Source organism: Heterocephalus glaber, unplaced genomic scaffold (genome assembly GCF_053883595.1).
Source record: "Heterocephalus glaber isolate CG9 unplaced genomic scaffold, H.glaber_assembly_v1.0 deba00000331, whole genome shotgun sequence".
Taxonomy (NCBI): Eukaryota; Metazoa; Chordata; class Mammalia; order Rodentia; family Bathyergidae; genus Heterocephalus; species Heterocephalus glaber.
This window is the reverse complement of record NW_028258142.1, coordinates 33,773,228-33,791,880: the sequence shown is the minus strand read 5'-3', so window position 1 is coordinate 33,791,880 and position 18,653 is coordinate 33,773,228. Positions and strand designations below refer to the sequence as shown.

Here is an 18,653-nt window from a genome sequence, read left to right as displayed (position 1 = left end):
CTGCTGGAAAATACTGCTTCCAAATTCTGGCGTTTTTAAAATATAAAAGTCTAACTGACAAACGGGTTTTACCTTTTAAGTCAAGAGGAAGGAATAATAAAATCAGCCTACATGTTGTTTTTCTTTTGTTTAGGGTCCCAAGGAAAACGTATAAGCACTTAAGACAAAAGTAAGTGAACCCAAGGACAGTATTCCCCACCAGAAAACAAAACCTTCCCACTAGCAATTTTTAAAGCAAGTCTGAAATGCGTGAGATCAATGAACGTCCTTTCTAAAGGCGTGTGGTAGATAAAAACTAACAGGCTGCACCCACAGAGCAACTTTCACAAGTGTGCTGAGGATGATCTGGGCAGAGTTATCAGCCGTGAACGTGTTTGTGAGTACACACAGCGATTCACAGCTCGCGACTATTATGGTTAACAAAGGTTACAGGACAAAAAAAAAAAAAAAGTGGAAGCAAAGTATCATACGGTCCTAACTCGGCTTCCTAACAACTCCTACAACAGCTCTGGCCCTTCAGCTTGAAAATCAGAACCACAAACTAACCGATGTGCGAGCCGCGCTAGGCAAGGGACGCGGGCGGCTAGCCAACCAGGCTGGGCGGGGACTGGAGCGCGCAGCCCCATTCCCCGGCTCCGACCCCGGCCCGCGCGCCCGTGGCCCCGGCCTCGCCACACCCCAGCCCCCAGCCCCCACCCGCCGTGGCCATGTGACACGCCGGCCGGAGCCGCACACAAACACACCCCAACCAGAGGCCCGCGGGCGCCCAGGCTTTACCTGCACCCAGGCAGCAGGTCCCGCCCCGTCAGATCCAGGGGGTCCCGGACCTTTTGTTCCTTCCTCTTCCGATGGGATTGGAGGAAGCTTGGGAGGGGAAGAGGGGAATGGGCGATTGGAGGCGGAACTGAAAACACTCCGGGCCGCCGTGCCCCCGCCCCGCCCCGCCCCGCCCCGCCCCGCCCCCCAGGGCCCAAGCCTGGCAGGCGGCCCGGACGAGCGGAGCTGAGGGAGGAGGGAGGGAGGAAGGGGAGCGAGGAGGGGGTCCGGCCGCCGCCCGCGGAGGAGGGGGTGGGGACACCGCCCCTCCTCCCCTCAGGCGCGCGCGCGCCCGCCGCCCCTCCCCTCCGCTCTCCTCCCCTCCCCGCGCGGCCGCGCCCTCGCCCGCTGGCCCACCTCCGCTTCCGCCCTCCGTTTCTGCTGCTGGCCGCAGTGCACCCACCTCCGAGTGGCTCGCTCGGCGCTCGGAGGCTGCAGACTGGCGAGGTGCTCCTCCGCCGCCGCGGCCGCGCGGTAAACCCGCCTCCCACCCCGGGCCGCGAGCCCCGCCGATTCGCCGGCGCAGCCCCGGGGCTGGCACACTGCCGCCCGCTGATTGGCGACCCCAGACGCCCGTTAGGGTGCGAGGCACGCCGGCCCAGCGCAGCGCGGGGCGCGCACGGAAGAAGGGAACAGAGGAGGAAAGGAAGGAGGCTGAGCGCCGCGGGAAGGGCCCGGGGCTGAGCGGGGCTCGCGGACTCGCGGGCCAACGCCTCCCTTTGCCTTCGGCCCGCCCCGCCTCCCGGCCGGACCGGCGGCACGCGCAGCCAATCAGCGCGCGGGGAGCTCGGGGTGTGAGCCGCGCGTCGGGGGCCTCGAATCGGAAGGGAGACGTCGCTCGCTGATTGGTCCCGCCTCTCCCCTCGAGCGTGAGGCGAGGCGAAGCCGGGCGGGGTGGGACGCCCGCGGTTTCAGTTAAGTTAGTCCTGGCGCGCACTCTCGAGGCTCGGGGAGAAGTAGGGAAAGCCAGCAGCCTGCAGCACTGGGAAAAGGACGCCTGACGACCACTCGGGACCCTTCCGGGCCCTTGCCAGCGCCACTGGATCGGGCCTCTGTGGAGTCGCCGCCTGGTCCATCTTCCTTCGTGAAGCCGGGAGTGAACACGTGCTCAACCCCGGGGAGGCCCCGTGCGGGCCGGGAGGACAGAATGCGCCTAGGGCTGAAAGGGCTTTAGAGGTTCCGGATGCCTGCTCCCCGCTGGGCGCTCCCGTATGCAAATGAGTGGGCGGGACAGGGATGTAAATAAGCCTGGATTGGGGAATCTTTTATGGGTAGAGAGATGCGAGGTATTTAACTTAACCTGAATCTTGGTCCTTACCCGGAAAGGTCATTGTGAAGCCTATGAGTATGGACCTTAATTGCTGGTTTATCTAACCCTTCTTTTTTCCACTGTTTGGGCTATGTTCCTAGGCCCCAATTTGGCACAGTTTGACCTGCACGAAGCTGCGAGCACCAAAACGTAGGGCTGCCCATGATAACCTTGTTGCTTTTGATTTTGCGACCTCCAAGCCCCTGCCAATGAAAGATTGAGCCGAATCACATCAAGTATTCCGCGCCTACTGTTTTAGGGCATACCATAGAAACAAAGTTGAAAAAGAAACGGAGTTTCATACAGGTAGTTGATGGCAGAGACAAGGCTAGAACCCTTTTCTGGGCAGCTTGTCCAATACTCATTCTTTAGTACTTCCTCGTGAATTTACTTAGAGATTCGAGTTATGCCACAGAGCATCGCTAGCAATACATATCAGTAATTAGGAAGTACCAAATGAGCATTTCAAGCAGTAAGAGTTTCTTAAGTATACTGTTCCCAGAAATGAGGGCATACCAGTGGAGAGGGACTTCACATGGACCTTAACAGATGCAGTATTTGCCATCTCTTGAGTCTTACAGGTTTTCCAAATGTCCTTTAAAAACTTTATTTCCACCATCTCTTCAAACATGGAAGTATTCTCATGGGAAGGTTGTGATGAAGAGCATGAATGCTAGACCCAGATGAGTTGTAGTTTTGCATATAGCTGTGTTCGAAAACTATGATCTTTGGCAAAGTGGAGCTCACTTGCAATGATGCCTACTTAGGTATAGTTTGTGGTGATAAAATAATGTGAAAGAGAATGGAGTAGGGCTTTAAAATTAAAGTCAACAATACTAATTTTCTGTTACAAACATTTATGCTAAGATAAACCTCGGCAGAAATTCATCCTTCAAAAGTTTGCTTCCACACCACAAGAACAACAAGAAGGCATGCCACAGTGGTCAGGTGAATGCAAGGAGTCTGAAGGGTGCTGCTGGAAACACATTGTTCTGAGCACATCATCCGCCCCGTCTCTGACTGTGGCCACCACAATCTACATCTGCATCTGTCAGCCACTGTGTCTGATTCCAGGCTGAAAATGCTCAGAGGATGCAAACAGCAGCACCTCTTGGGACTCAAGCTCAACTTGCTCCTAAAATGTGGGCTCAACCTGTTTCAACATCATCCAGAACGCTTTGTTTCCACTCATCCCAGAGGAAGAGTGTGTGGAGCAGTTCTGGTGTGGCTGTTGCAAAAGCTACACGCCTGTCTCTCTGACAGTGATCTATCATCCCATCCCCCACGAGTGTGGGACAGATGACCTAAATGAGGAAGAACAAAGCAAGCCTTCCATCCCATCCCAGGTGAGACCCATTGTTACGCCCACTGACCCAGGCAAGGGCACAATCCCTGGTGCCCCTGACTCAGCACCCATCACCATCTGGCGCTCTGAGAGCCCCCCAGGGAAGAACCAGGGCAATAAGGTGATCAAGAGGTAAACAAGAAAAAGGAAAATGAGAAAGACAAAGAGGAGGAAATGACATGAGAAGGCAAAGCTGAAGAAAAAAGCCAAGAAGGGCAAGTTGAAGAAAAGTCCAGTGAAATCGGAGTCTTCGCCTGCAGATTTGAGCCAATCATTAAGCCCAGGAGAGTTGGCCCAAATGTCAGAGTCCAGCTCAGAAAGCCAAGGAAACCTGGAGAGTGAAGACAGTCACCATAACAGGAGGCAGGAGGAGCCCTCCAGTGAGGATATTGTGGAGTCGTCATTGCCCAGAAAAAGAAGAGCACTACCCAGGCCAAGAAGAATGGGACAAAGACCACTTCACAAGCCAAGAAGGTGACCAAGAGGAAACCTTCCCATGTCCAACCCCAATCTCAGTTGAGGGCAGGGTGAAGAATAAATGGCATCAAGCTTGTAGCTGACCACCTGCTGCTGTTCGCCTTCCAATGGGGTACTTCTTGTGGGAAGCAGTGGGCTGTAGGCATACTGGAGCCAAGGGTCAGGGACTACAGGGGTTTTCTAAGGGCAATGCAGCTTCCAAGGAAGTCAGTCCATAGGAAGATAGGTGGAAGGGAAACAGAGAGGGCACAGCTGTTTTTTGTAACATCTAAGGACCAAGGTGGAAGAGTACCTTGGGTTGGGGCATGAGGTTACGAACTTGCCCAGGCTGGATAGATCCAAACTTGTGATCCTCCTGTCCCAGTCTCCCAGAGTGCTGGGATTACAGGTACCTGCCACCACACCTGGTTCTAATAACCCCTTTTATTTTTTTAATAACAATTTGTGATGCAGACCCAGGAAGCCAGCTGATGGATCTTCTCTTTCGACTTTCCAGAACCACCAGGAAAGATGGTCTAGACTAGGGCAAAGGCTGTTCAATTTAAAAGCAAAAAGGCTGGTCCTGTTTTTGGTCCTCCTTTGTGCTGACACAAGTCAAAGCTTCAATATAAAATGTCCTATTAAAAGCTACCTTTAATTACACAAGTATTTTCTCCCATGTGAAAAGTGTGTGGATTTGGATGCTTTCCTGGGTAGTAAGAGTGGGAACAAAAGCAGGGTTAGATGAGATTCCAGAAGAATCTGCTTCTGGTGTGGGAATGACTTTACTCTGAGGTACATTAATTCAGTGGGTAATATGCCTAGGTCTAACTTAAACCATCTCCAAAGTGTCAAGCCATTGAATCTGTACCTGTTTAAGAAACCTTCCAAGATCTAGAAGATTCAAGAAGAGGGGCAACCTAGCTACTAATGCAGTCTCCTTAAGGACTAGAAATGGGAGCATGCCTTCTATCCCCTCAGTTAGAAATGCATCTAAACCAAAGTGGGTCAAGACAGAAACTGAAGGCACATAGAGCAGAGATTGCCATGGCAACAATCAGCTTGGAAATCCACTAGGGTACCTGAAGATCTATCAGTGGCTCCCTATTGTATAAGTTATATTGAGTCTGATTTTTATATGGATACTCAGCAAGTTTAACTCTTTATTACTCATGCCACTGTAAAAAGCCTACATCAATTCTGAATCTATAGATATTTAAATAATGTAAAGATACATTAAAAAAAATGGTAATGGTAGTTGGTGCTGGAAAGAGCCTGAGGGTCATGAGTAGGTAAGTTAAATCTCATCATTAGTACTTCTGCAATTTGATTTTTTTGAAAAATATACCCATGTCTTGATTTTTCTGAAGATATGATTTATATTTCATCTCCTGTCTGGTAAATATGTAAAGCCCTTCCTGGCTACCCTAGCCCAAGCTATATTACTCACCTATGAACTTTTTCTCTTACTATCAAGATATTCTTATACCATGACTTTGCTTTTTCTTGTATTTTTTTTGATCTATTAGTTTAGTCTTGAGCAGTTTCTTAACCTCATATGAATATAATTTTGTGTCCACATCTAAATTATAGATTCCTAAAAGCCAAGAGCAGCTTATTCTCAGTTGCCTTCCCACACTCTTAGCAGAATACTAAGTAATGGAAAAAAGGTCAAGTACAGCATTTGTATAACAGAAAAATGATATGTATGTCACAGGTCTACAGTCCTTCTACAAGTTTTGCCCCATTCAGTTTTTAGTTGCCCTCAGTATAACTGTCAGGTCTCTTGTGAACATCCACACTATATCTGCTCATCTTGGACTAAATTGCAGTGCAATAAGTACATTCTAAGGAAAGATCCGGTTATTTGCAACTGAAAGGATGATTAAGATAATAGGTAAAAGTTTTAAAGGACAATGGCATGTTACTTTTACTATATTGTAAATTATAATGAACACCAGCTGGGTTTGTATACTGATACAATGAAATTTAAAATTGTAAATGAATTTATGTTAAGAATGTGTACATATACCATTACACACACACACACACACACACACAATCCTTATTCTCATGCTAGTTTTTACTGAAAATTCAAAGTATTTAACACTTAATGGGAAATGCTGGGCCCAAGAATAAGACATAGTATCTGCTATGTACCAACCATAACAGTGTAGTTGATCACAGTGGAAAAGTTCTCATTCTTTGGCCAGTGTCATTCAAAGATAATGAGGCATAAAGATAGGCCTTTTGGAACTGAAAAAAGATTGAAAGGGAATTGAGCTCTGCTTAAGAGAAAAATATCTGGCTAAGAAAGCTATATTTCTCATTCTTCTGGCATAGATTGTTATATTACTTGAAAGGCATAAGTGATTATTAGCTGATGATTGGCTGACTAATCCAATGACTGAATATATTACTTGGAAAATTACGATATAATTCCAATGCAATAAGTACCCTCATGAAGGGATTTACCTATTATCTGAGATCTACGTATTTTGGAAAAAGACTAAGGACTAATTTCTAAACCCTGAAAGAACAATATACAAATTGTTTAAAGGTCTATTGTGAGGGAAGATAATATGGTAGTCATAGGTCAACTACAGGGCCTTAGGCCTTGGTTATAATTTTCTGTGTGTGACAGTATTGGCTGAGCCAGGATGCTACTAGGCAGGATAAGTTTATGAAGGTATACTCTTGGAAAATTTCAAACATATTAGCATAATTGCACTGACGAAGACTGAAGAGCTTATTTAACATAGCTGACTATAGTAGACAATAGATGCATAATCAGTGTCCTAATGATTGAATTAATGGGCCCCCCTTGTTTGTCCTTACTATAAACAGCCCTTAGCAATAAAAAAAAAACATTTTGCTGGAAGGGTCTAACAATTGTGTTGTCTGTTGAGTGGCCAGAATGTAATTGATGGTGGGAAAGAGTCAATTATTGGGTCATAAAAATGGCAATGGTTGACTTCAAAGGATAGATTATATTGATAAATAGATTTAACATAGGCTTCTTTTTGCTTTTTTTATTATGAAGCCTTATTTTGCGTTTAAGGAAACAGGTCCAGGCTTCCTTAAAAGTCCTCTGGCCACTTAGTAAGGATCATGTACATAACATCTTCCTTTTCTGCTCTGGCATGTCCACTAACTCCTCTCTGTCCCCGATCTGCACCCACTCCGTACTGCAAAACACTGTTCTGAAACTTTGCCACTTTTCAGTTTTCCAGTTACTATTACTTTCTATGCATATATGCTTGCCAGCTATTTCACATTGAAAACAGAGGCAAATTTCCTACCCATACCTGAACCCCCAATGATAAACAATTTTATCTCTCTCCAGATACAACCACCCACTTGTGTGAAAGATTTGCTCCTCCTTCTGCAGAAGTCTTTTTTCCTCTGCTGGCTGGCACTCTCTTTGATTGACCACTTAGTCTAGATTAGCATTTTCAACACACATATACACACATGCGCACACACACACCAGTCACACATCATATTTTAAATTTTTTCTTCAAAACTGTATCACAATCTGGAATCATCATACCATTTATTTATGTACTGATATATCATTTGTCATCCCTCACCACTGAGTGTAAGTTCTGCAAGAGAAGAAAACATGTCTGCTTTGCTCAATGTGGTATCCTTCAGCTTGTCTGTTTGGTCAGCAGTATCCTTAATTGAAGCATACATGGTGGCATTCAATAAATATTTTGAATGGATAGGTATTTTTTTCCTCAAGTTCATTCAGACTGAGTGTGTAAAACTGAACTTAATAATGATTAAGTTCTATTTTCCTTTGTAGTTGTCTTAGGTCAGCTCCCTAGAAAACTAAACCTAGAGGATTAAATGCTGGTACTTTGTTTAGGAGGTATAATTTCAGGGCAGCAATAGTGAGGGGAAAGATAAGGAAAAGTAGAGAACAGTGCATAGTGGTGCACTAGTGCACTAAACACTGCTCCAAGGCAAGCCTTGAAGAAATACAGCATGCCTCTTGGCAGGTGTACCACTTAGCCATGCAGGACATCTCCAGATATGCAGTATGGAGAAATCATACCAAGGAACAATCTGTAGAAGGAAGGAACTTTATCCCCATATCTCCTACCTCCTGTTGGTCAAAGTTCATCCCACAGAGTTAATATTCCCACATTTCTCAGGTGTGTTATTCATATATTTTGATAGTCACTTGGAAAGCCAGGTCCCCTGCCCTGGAATTCAGAAGTTGTGGGAGGAGACTATGAGCTTGTGACTGGTTGGCTGACCTCAGGCTGTCACAAGGGACATAACTAAGTCTCATGGTGGCAGCTGAGAAAGAATAGGAGGTCAAGGGCCCAGAAAAATCTGAAAAGATACATTAAAAAGCTGGATAGAGTAAATTTGCCACAGCAAAGGTAGAACCTGATTTGTTTTTTTCATTGTATTATACCCAGCATTTACCACAATAGGCACTAATTAAATTTTAGTGAATGAATGAAAAGGATGCATCCTTAAATGATCACCACCTACCCAATCTACTTAAAAAGAAACCTTGGGGTAGTCCATGTTCTTCCTTCTTAATTAGTTCCTATATATCAAACTTCTTATTGGCTCTATGTCCTTCGTAAGTCTCAGATCCAGTCCCTTCTCTCCAAGCTCACTCCCTCGATTGAGACCTTCATAATCTTTCATTGCAATTTTTGCTATACAGTAGCTTCTTAAATGGTCCTCTTGTCACCCTTCTTGGTCCCTTGCAATTTGTTCTCCCTGCTGCCAGAATTTTCTTTTTTTAGTAGCCTGTGTTCTAAATTAAATTATAATATTACAACCTTGATTAAGTTAGTAGTTTTTCTTTTTCCCCTCCAGAATAAAAGACTCTTTGGCATAACCTAAAGGACCTTTCATGATCTTTTCCAGCCCAGTCTCTGTACCTGCATCTCTCAAGACTTTCTACTTTGCTCTTCATATCCCAGCCAGACTGATATCCTGATAGTTTTCTGATGAAAACTTGTGACAGTTTATGTTAAGTTTATGACATGAAAGTTTTAGCCCCTTATTTTTTTCATTCCCTAATGCTTATCCTGTGCTTTTGGTTCCACTGGAATACACTTGCCTTCCCCCACCACACACACACAGACACACACACATTCAGTATTCTTTGTAACATCCATTGTTTACAGTTGCAAGCAATAGAAGAAGCTGGTATTGGCTAACTTCAGGTGAAAGAATTTGTGGAAATGATATCAGGTAGTCGATACATAGTATTGCTGGGAAGGCTGTAAAAACAGATTCAGACAAGAAGTAAAAGAGGCCACAATGAGCCAACATGGAGGACAGTGAAGACACAGTCACTGAACACCAGCACTGTAAAAGGAGAGAAACTACCACACCCATGTAGGATGAATAGCAGTGATTGATATTCTAAATCACATGGGTGGGGGGGCCAAGGTTTTAACCCAGCCTTTCCAGGAGATATCCCTGATCCACCCTTACTGAAAATCCTTGTATGCTTGCTACATGACTTGCCCCCCCCCCATTTAATCAATTTTACCTGGGTGACTGTACTTGTAATCTTACTGGTTGGTGATGGTTTTGCCCCACCTCATGCTCTCCTTGTAAATTTCCATTGGGTCTTGTAGTTTTGTCCCACTTTGTAGCCACCTCACCACATGTCTTTGCTGTATAAAACATCCTTGAAAAATGGGGTGGGTGAGCAACCCACTTTCTGATCCCCCTTTTGTCCCTCTTAGGCAGAAGCTTTCTTTCCCCCAATAAATTTTTCCTACTCTTAAAAAAAAAAGTACGAAAAGAGGGCTGAGCAGCATCCAGGAACAGTCAAGAAATAGAACAGCATATTGGAAGAGAAAGGCAACCATCAGAGCCACCACCAATCCACCGAAACGCCTCAGCATACTCTTTCAACTCAACAGCATTGGACACTGATTACCACCCACCACTCACACTACCAGTACTTTTGTTCTTGGGAACCAGATGTCACTGTAGTGCCTGTATTGCCACCAAAATAGATTCTCCACAAAACCTACATTGTATTCCTTAAGCTCCCTCTTTTAAGTCTGGAGCACATCTATTAGGTTGACCAAGCTTAGCCTATGTTCCCTGCTCTACTTTGCCAGCAGGGCTAGAAAGTAAGGAGCTCATATTTTGGGGCCTTCTATTATTGGGATCTGCTTCTCTCCAGTAATCATTAGAAAACTCTCCAAACAAAACAAAGAGGGTCAAGTGCTAAGGAACCCCCAAATGACAAATATCCACCATGTTTTCAAATTTAATAAATTAATTGGGCATCCATCTGTGCCAGGTTGTCTCTGAGGCACTGGGGATACAACAATGAATAAAATGACCACTTTGTATCCACTAGGATGATTACAGCAAAAAAAGACAAAATAGCAAGGATTTCTAAGGATGTAGAGAATTTGGAGCCCTCATGTACTGCTAATGATAATGTAAAATGAGGCAGTCAGCTTTAAAAATCTGGCAAAAGTTTACTTCTGGCAAAAAAAAAAAAAGTTATTCAAAAAAATCTGGCAAAAAATTCCTCAAAAGTTTAAACAGAATTACCATATAACCCAGCAATTCTCCTAGGAATACATCCAAGAGAAATGGCAATATATATTCATACAAAAAGTTTTACACAAACGTTCATAGCAGCATAATCCTTAAGAGCCAGAAAATGGAAAAAATCTATATGTGTACAAAGTGATGAGTGGATAAACAAAAGTGGCGCATTCATACCCTGAAATCATTCATCCATGAAAAAGAATGAACTATGAGACATGCTACCATATGGGTGAAACTTGAAGTGTGAAACATGCTAAGTGTAAGAAGCTCATCACAAAGGCCACTGTCATGGTTTGAATCTGAAATATCCCCCAAAAGTCCATGTTTTAAAGGCTTGGTTACCGCCCTGTGGAGCTTAGAGGAAGTGAGGTTATTGGAGTAATGACTTGAAGGGGATAATGGACTCCTGGCTCTTCTCTCTCTCTCTCGTTCATTTTCCTGGAAGCCATATGGTGAGCAGTGTTATTCCAACATACACCTATACTCCTCACCGTGTTTCTGCCTTGCCATAGGCCCAAAAGCAATGAAGCAGTGGAGCCAACCAATCACAAACTGAAACCTCTGAAACCATGAGCCAAAATAAATCCTTTTAAGGTGTCTATCTCAGGTGTTTCATCACTATGACAGAAAGCCACAAATAGTACTATATAATTCTATCTATATGAAATATTCAAAATGGGTGAATCTGGAAAGACAGGAAGTAGGTTAGTGGTTAGAAAGATCTGGGAGAAAAGAGGGCAGGATGGGGAGTGACTGTTCATGAGTGTGGGGTTTCTGTCTGATGAAGATCTAAAATTAGATTGTAAAGATATTCATATTCACAGCTTTGTGAATATGTTAGAAATCATTGAATTGTACATTTTAAATGAATGCATTGTGCGGCATGTGAATTATGTCTTAAGCTGTTTTTAAAAAATGAATATGATAAACAACAACAAAAAAGCGCCTCTGTCTCCTCAAGGAGCTGACATGCTTATGGGACAGCAAAGAGTTAACAAAGAAATGATGTGACTTCACAACTTTACATTAGGTGAAACTTCCTTCCTCCTGCCCCTCTTTCCTCATTCCTCCAGATGAACAAGGTAACCTTATCCCTGCCACAGCATTTATCTTCTTCCCAATTATTTTTTCCTGAATAGTATCTTTGAACTTTGGGGTCATCAAGGCCAGGTGCAGTGATTACAATAGTTTATTGAAAGGTGAATAAATGAGAGAGCCAGAGCTGGCAGCTGCTGTCCTAAACTCCAGGTCAGATTCCTTCCAACTACACCCACCTATGTGATGTTGGAAACAAAGATTCTCACATGCGATAGCTAGCCACAAAGAAGTCTGCTAAACACAATCATGTTTACTACAAGTTCTCAGTTTCCAGGAATATGTTTACATTTTACACTGTAAAGGTAATGTTGCTGTTTCCTTCCTAATTGTGCTATGTCGCTCAAATCATCTTTTCACTCACCTCGTTCACAGCTTTAACCTTTGAGTTCATCATCCAGTATCAGCTTTGCTGGTAGCTTCAGCATCCTGTAATTGTGACTTCTCACCCCTTGGCGGACAGTGCTGACTGGGGCTTCCTAGTCTGTGCACACAGTTTCAAAGACCCATGTTAAGAGATGTGGCTTTTCACTTACCAGGAAGCACAAAATATGACTATTATGAATGAAAATTATATAGGAAATTATTTTTTCATAACCTACTCAGGTTGAACTTTGCAACAAAGATTCTCTACAACTTTTTAAAAAAGTAGTCTTATTGAGATATAATTCACATACCAGAAAATTTAATCATTTAAACTGTACACTAACATTTAGCATTTTCAAAGAAATGTGCAATACTTGCCACTAATTTTAGAATATTTTGATTTTTTTTTTCAGACAGCATCTCACTAATTTGCCCAGGCTGGCCTCAAACTTGAGACACTCTTACCTCTGCCTCCCCAGTAGCTAGGATTATAGGCATGCACCACCACACAGGGCTTAAATTTAGAACATTTCATATCCCCACACACAAATCCCATACTGATAACATTGACTCTCCCTACCCTCAACCTTGGCCAACTATTTTTTTTTGTATATCCTTTTATTGGTACATTTTAGGTGTACAATATAATGACATTCATCATTGGAGGTATGCACCTTTACATACTCTCTTGGTTCTTATTTTTTCCCCCTTCCCCTGTCCTCACTTCAACCCCTCCCCCCTCCCTATTTACAAAGACTTTGTTTCCATTTTTTTCATTTTCTCATATTAATTCCATTCCCTTCTTTCCTTTCCCCTATCCCTCCCACTTCCCCTTCCCCTTTGCCCCTTTTCTTCCTATTTCATATTATCTATTACACCTTTTAGACCTTATGCACACTTTCAGTTTCTCACACTGTCCTATTTATTTCACTTAAGAGTATCGCCTCAATGTGCATCAATTTAGCTATAAATGACTCTAATTTCTCAATTTTTATGGCTGAGTAGTACTCCATTTTATTAAAAAACCACATTTTCTTGATCTGGTCTCCAGTTGATGGGCATTTGGGCTGTTTCCAAGTTTTAGCTATTACAAACTGTGCTCCTATGAACATGGGTGCACATATATCACTGTGGTATGATTCTTTTAATTCTTTGGGGAAGAAGCAGTGGAATAGCAGGGTCAAATGGGACTTCCGGTCCTAGTTCTTTGAGGTATCTCCATACTGATTTCCACAGTGGTTGCACCAGTCTACACTCCCACCAGCAGTGGAGCAGTGTTCCTCTCCCCACAGCCCCACCAGCATTTGTTATTGGTTGATTTCTTGATAGCAGCCGTTCTTTCTGCAGTGAGGTGGAATCTCAGCATTGTTTTCATCTGCATCTCTCAAATGACCAGTGATGTTGAACATTTTTTCATATGTTCGTTTGACATTTCTACTTCTTTGTCTGAGAAATGTCTATTCATTTCAGATGTCCATTATTGGATTGGGTCTTTGAATTTGTGAGGTCTGATTTTTAAAAAATTCTTTATAGATTCTAGATAGTAGACCTTTGTCTGAGGGACCACTGGTGAAAATTTTTTCCCACATTGGGGGTTGTCTCTTCACACTGCTGGCAGCTTCTCTTGCTGTGCAGAAGCTTTTTAGTAAGAAGAGATCCCACTTGTTGATTGTTTGTGCTAGTTCATGGACAACTGAGGTTTTGTTCATAAAGTCTTTTCCTATACCAATGTCTTCAAGAGTTCTACCTATCCACTGTTCCAGCTGGTTCAACATTTCTGTTTTAATATTTAGATCTTTAATCCATTTAGATTTTAGTTTAGTGCATGGTGAGAGATAATAGGTCTAGTTTTAGTCTTTGGCAAGTTGAAACCCAATTTTTTCAGCACCATTTATTAAAGAGGCTATCCTTCCTCCAGTGAGGGTGTTTGGCTCCTTTGTCAAAGATGAGGTGGCTGAGTGTGTCTGGATTTGTTTCTGCATCTTATAATCTGTTCCACTGATCCTCAGGTCTGTTTCTTTGCCAGTATCATGCTATTTTTACCATAGTAGCTTTGTAGTATAGTTTCAAGCTGGGGGTTGTAATACCCCTGCCATGTCTCTGTTACCTAGAATTGCTTTTGCCCTTCTGGGTCTCTTCTTGTTCCAAATGAATTTTTGGATTTTTTCTCAAGGTCCATGAAGTATGCTGCTGCTATTTCAATTGGGATTGCATTGAATTGATATAGCAATTTTGGAAGTATAGCCATTTTCATTATGTTGATCCTTCCTACGCAGGAGCAAGGGATGTCTTTCCATTTTTAGGTATCATCTTCAATCTCTCTTTTCAAAGTGCTATAGTTTTCAGAGAAGAGGTCTTTGATTTCTTTTGCTAGGTTGATTCCTAGGTATTTCAGGTTTTTGGACGCTATTGTGAAAGGTATTGTTTGCCCTATTTCTCTCTCAGTGAGTCTGTTGTTCATGTAGAGGAAAGCTATTGATTTTTGTGTGTTGACCTTGTAACCAGCTACTTGACTGAATTTGGTTATTAAGTCTAGAAGACTTTTGGTGGAGTTCTTGGGGTCTTCTATATAGAGTATCATGTCATGTGCAAATAATGACAATTTGACTTCTTCATTACCTATCTTTATTCCTTTTATTTCTTTCTCTTGTCTAATTGCCGTGGCTAATGTCTCCAAAACTATATTGAACAGGAGTGGTGATAGTGGACATCCTTGTCTTGTTCCTGATTTTAGTGTAAAGGATTTCAGTTTTTGACCATTTAGTATGATATTGGCTGTTGGTTTTTTCATAGATGGCTTCTATCAGTTTGAGGTAGAGACCATCTATTTCCAATTTTTTGTAGGGTTTTTTATCATAAATGCATGTTGGATTTTGTCAAATGCTTTTTCTGTGTCTATGGAGATAATCATATGGTTTTTGTCCTTGGCTCTATTGATATAGTGTATTACATTGATTGATTTTCACATATTGAACCATCCCTGCATCCCTGGGATGAATCCCACTTGATCAGGGTGTATGATCTTCTTGATGATCTTCTGCATTCTGTTTGCCATTATCTTAGTAAGGATTTTTGCATCTATGTTCATTAGTGAGATTGGCCTATAGTTCTCTTTTTTGGTTGGATCTTTCTCTGCTTTGGGGATCAAGGTGATGCTTGCTTCCAGGAATGAATTTGGGAGTATTGCTTCCCTTTCAATTTTGTTGAAGAGTTTAAAGAGTAGTGGCAGGAGTTCCTCTCTAAATATCTTGTAGCATTCAGTGGTGAAGCCATCAGGACCTGAGCTTTTCTTGATTGGTAAGTTTTTAATTACATTTTCAATTTCACTGATTGATATTGGGTTATTTAGAAATTTTAGGTCTTCTTCTACTTTGATAATTCATACATGTCTAGGAATCTGTCCATTTCTTCTGTGTTTTCCATCTTATTGGCATATAGGTTTTGAAGTATGGATTAATGATCCTCTGGATTTCTGCTGGGTCTGTTGTAATTTCACCCTTTTCATTCCTAATTGCATGGATTTGGGCCTTTTTTTTCCTCTTTCTGATAAGGTTCTCTAAGGGTTTGTTGATTTTGTTTATTCTTTCGAAGAACCAACTCTTTCCTTCATTGATTTTTTTGTATTGTTCTCTTAGTCTCCATTGCATTGATTTCTCCTCTGATCTTTATAATTTCCTCCCTTGTATGAGCTTTGGGGTTGTCCTGCTCTTCTTTTTTTAGAAGCTTGAGGTGCAGCATCAGGTTGTGTAATTGGGCTTGCTCTGTTTTCCTAATATGAGTATTCACTGCTATGAATTTTCCTCATAAGACTGCTTTCATTGTGTCCCATAGATTCTGATATGTTGTATTGTCATTGTCATTTAATTGAAGGAACTGTCTGATTTCTTCTTTAATTTCCTCAGTGACCCATTGGTTATTCAGAAGTGTGTTGTTCAATTTCCATGTGTTTATGAAATTCTTGCAGTTTCTTTTGCTATTGATCTGCAATTTCATTGCACTATGGTCTGATAATATACAGGGGATAACTTCAATTCCTTTGCACTTTACTTAAATATGTTCTATGAGTGAGTATGTGGTCTATTTTGGAGAACGACCCGTGTGCAGCTGAAAAGAATGTGTATTTTGATTTTGTGGGGTGAAACACTCTGTAAACATCTGTTAAATTCATTTGTTCAAGAGTTTGATTGAGTTCTAGTATTTCATTGCTTGTTTTTTGTCTAGTTGATCTATCTATATGTGACAATGGGGTATTGAGGTCCCCCACTCCTATTGTATTAGTGCTTATATGATTTTTCATGTCCATTATTATTTGTTTTATATAGTTGGATGCACTAGTGTTTGGTACGTAATATTTATGATTGTCATCTCTTCGTCTTGGATTGTTCCCTTTACAAGGATGTAGTGACCTTCTTTGTCTCTCTTAATCAGTGTTGGTTTGAAATCCACTTGATCTGCAAAGAAGTTAGCTACTCCTGCATTTTCTCAGATTCCTGTTGCATGGAGCATTTTTTCCACCCTTTAACTTTCAGTCTATGGGTTTCTTTTTGAATTAAGTGTGTTTCTTGTATACAGCATATCATTGGATCTTGCTTCTTGACCCATTCTGCTAGTCTATTTCTTTTGATTGGTGAGTTGAGACCATTAACATTGATGGTAATAACTGATACTATTGAGTTATCATTGTCATGACTTTTTCTTTTTGTTTGATTCTCTCCTCTTGCTTTTAATTTCTTGTCATGCCCAATGAATTTATTCTGCTGAGCTTCCTGGGGTTGTGATCCTCATTGTCTTTTTTAGGATTTTGTCTAAAATTCTTTTGAGTGCTGATTTGGTATTCATAAAGTTCCTAAGGTGCTCTTTGTTATGAAAGTATCTGATTTCACTGGCAATTTTGAAAGATAGTTTTGCAGGATACATCAATCTGGGTTGGAGTTTGTTTTCCTTTAGGGCTTGAAATACATCACTCCGTGCTCTTCTTTCCTTGAGGGTTTGCGTTGAGAAGTCTGCTGTGATTCTGATGGGCTTTCCTTTGTATGTGATTTGTTTCTTTTCTCTCACTGCTTGTAGAATTTTGTTATTCTGTTCAGTTTCTGGAATCTTAACAATTATATGCCTATGTGTAGGGTTTTTTTAATCAAGGCTATTTGGAGTCCTATGTGCCTTACTTATCTGTATGTCAAGTTCTTTTCCCCTGCCTGGGAAGTTTTCTGCCATCACTTTTGTGAACAGGTTTTTAATTTGATCTGCACTCTCTCCTGTTTCTTCATTGACTCCAATCAATCTTATGTTATTCTTCTTTGCATCGTCTAGCAGCTCCTGGATTGATTTCTCATGTTCCCTTACAATTTTAAAGAAATTTTTCTTTTCTTGGTCACTAATTGCAATCTTATCTTCTATATTTGAAATTCTGTCCTCACATTGGCTCATTCTGTTGCATAGACTTTCAATGGAATTTTTAATCTCGTGGAAATCTGTTTGCATCTGTTTTATGGATTCCATTTGTTTCTTATGTTGGGATTCCATCATGTTCCTCAGCTCCTCTATTTTTTTTTATCTGTGTCTTCTCTAGATTTATTAATCATGTCTTGCATTATGGGCACAATCTCTGTCGTTATGTGAGAAATTATTTTTTATTTCATTTTTTCCAGATCCTCTTTCATTGCTAGTTCAGGGAGTCCAGGTGGTCAAGGTTCAGAGTGTTCCATCTTGTTTCCCTTTGGGATTGCTGTAGGTGATCTGGAAGTCTGGTTCTGAGACTTGTTTGTGTGTCTTCTCATTTCGCCATGGTGGCGGGGGGCAGGGGGGGGAGCGCAGGGTGCTGGTGCTGACGCCCAAGCGACTGACCTCCTCTGTGCTAGGAGCTGTGGCACGCCTACCCAGAAGCCTCCTCAATACTGGAAGCCGTGGCACGCCTACCTGAAAGCTTCCTCTGGTCTGGGAGCCATGGCACACTGATGCAGAAGTCTCATCTGTGCTGGGAGCTGTGGCATGCCTACCCAGAAGCCTCCTCCATGCTGGGAGCTGTGGCATGTCTACCCAGAAGCCTCCTCCATACTGGGAACTGTGGCACGCTGGCCCGGAAGCCTCCTCTGCCCTGGGAGCTGTTGGCCAACTATTGATCTACTTTTTTCCCCAGTACTGGGGATTGAATCCAGGATCTTACACATGTTAGATAAGCCCCCTACCACTGAGCTACATCCCCCACCCTAAACTACTCTTTTGTTTTATTTATTCTAAATGTTTTGTATACCTGGAACCACACAGTATGTATTTTTTAATGGCTTCTTTTAGCATAATATTTGCAAAGTTCATCCATGTTGCAATATATGTCAGTACTTCACTCCTTTTCATCACCAAATAATATTTGACTTTATGGAGATATCACATAGTGCTTATTTGTATATCAGTTGATGGACATTTGAGTTAGTTCCACTTTTTGCCTTTTACACAAAAACTGCTTCTGTAACCACTCACATATGTTTCTCTACTACTTTTAAAATCATAATATTGTTCTAAATTTTCCTCTACCCATCTGATGCTCTAAATGTGCTGCCCAGCAATTCACAAAAGTATGCTGGGCTTTTAAATAAATGATTATTCACTATTGATATCCTAAGGCTTACCTGGCAAATGGATAGATTTATTGCCATTATAATTCCTTATCCATACATAAAATATTTCGCTGACCTGTGAAATAATGATGTT

General features: G+C 42.1%; 1 protein-coding gene and 1 pseudogene across 1 annotated transcript in view; one reads left to right on the top strand and one right to left on the bottom strand.

Annotated features, from left to right (window-relative positions):
* The window catches only part of LOC110343991 (uncharacterized), a 41,705-nt gene extending 39,558 nt beyond the window's left edge, over positions 1 to 2,147 (bottom strand). Inside the window, exons 1-2 of the mRNA XM_087188592.1 lie at positions 2,135 to 2,147; positions 1,174 to 1,923 (exon numbers count right to left, since the gene is read on the bottom strand). Of these exons, the coding sequence (XP_087044718.1) occupies positions 1,174 to 1,923; positions 2,135 to 2,147 (763 nt within the window). The remainder of the gene's footprint in view (positions 1 to 1,173; positions 1,924 to 2,134) is intronic.
* On the top strand, positions 1,909 to 9,631 carry LOC147830096 (protein PROCA1 pseudogene; annotated as a pseudogene).
* The last annotated feature ends 9,022 nt before the right edge of the window (positions 9,632 to 18,653 follow it).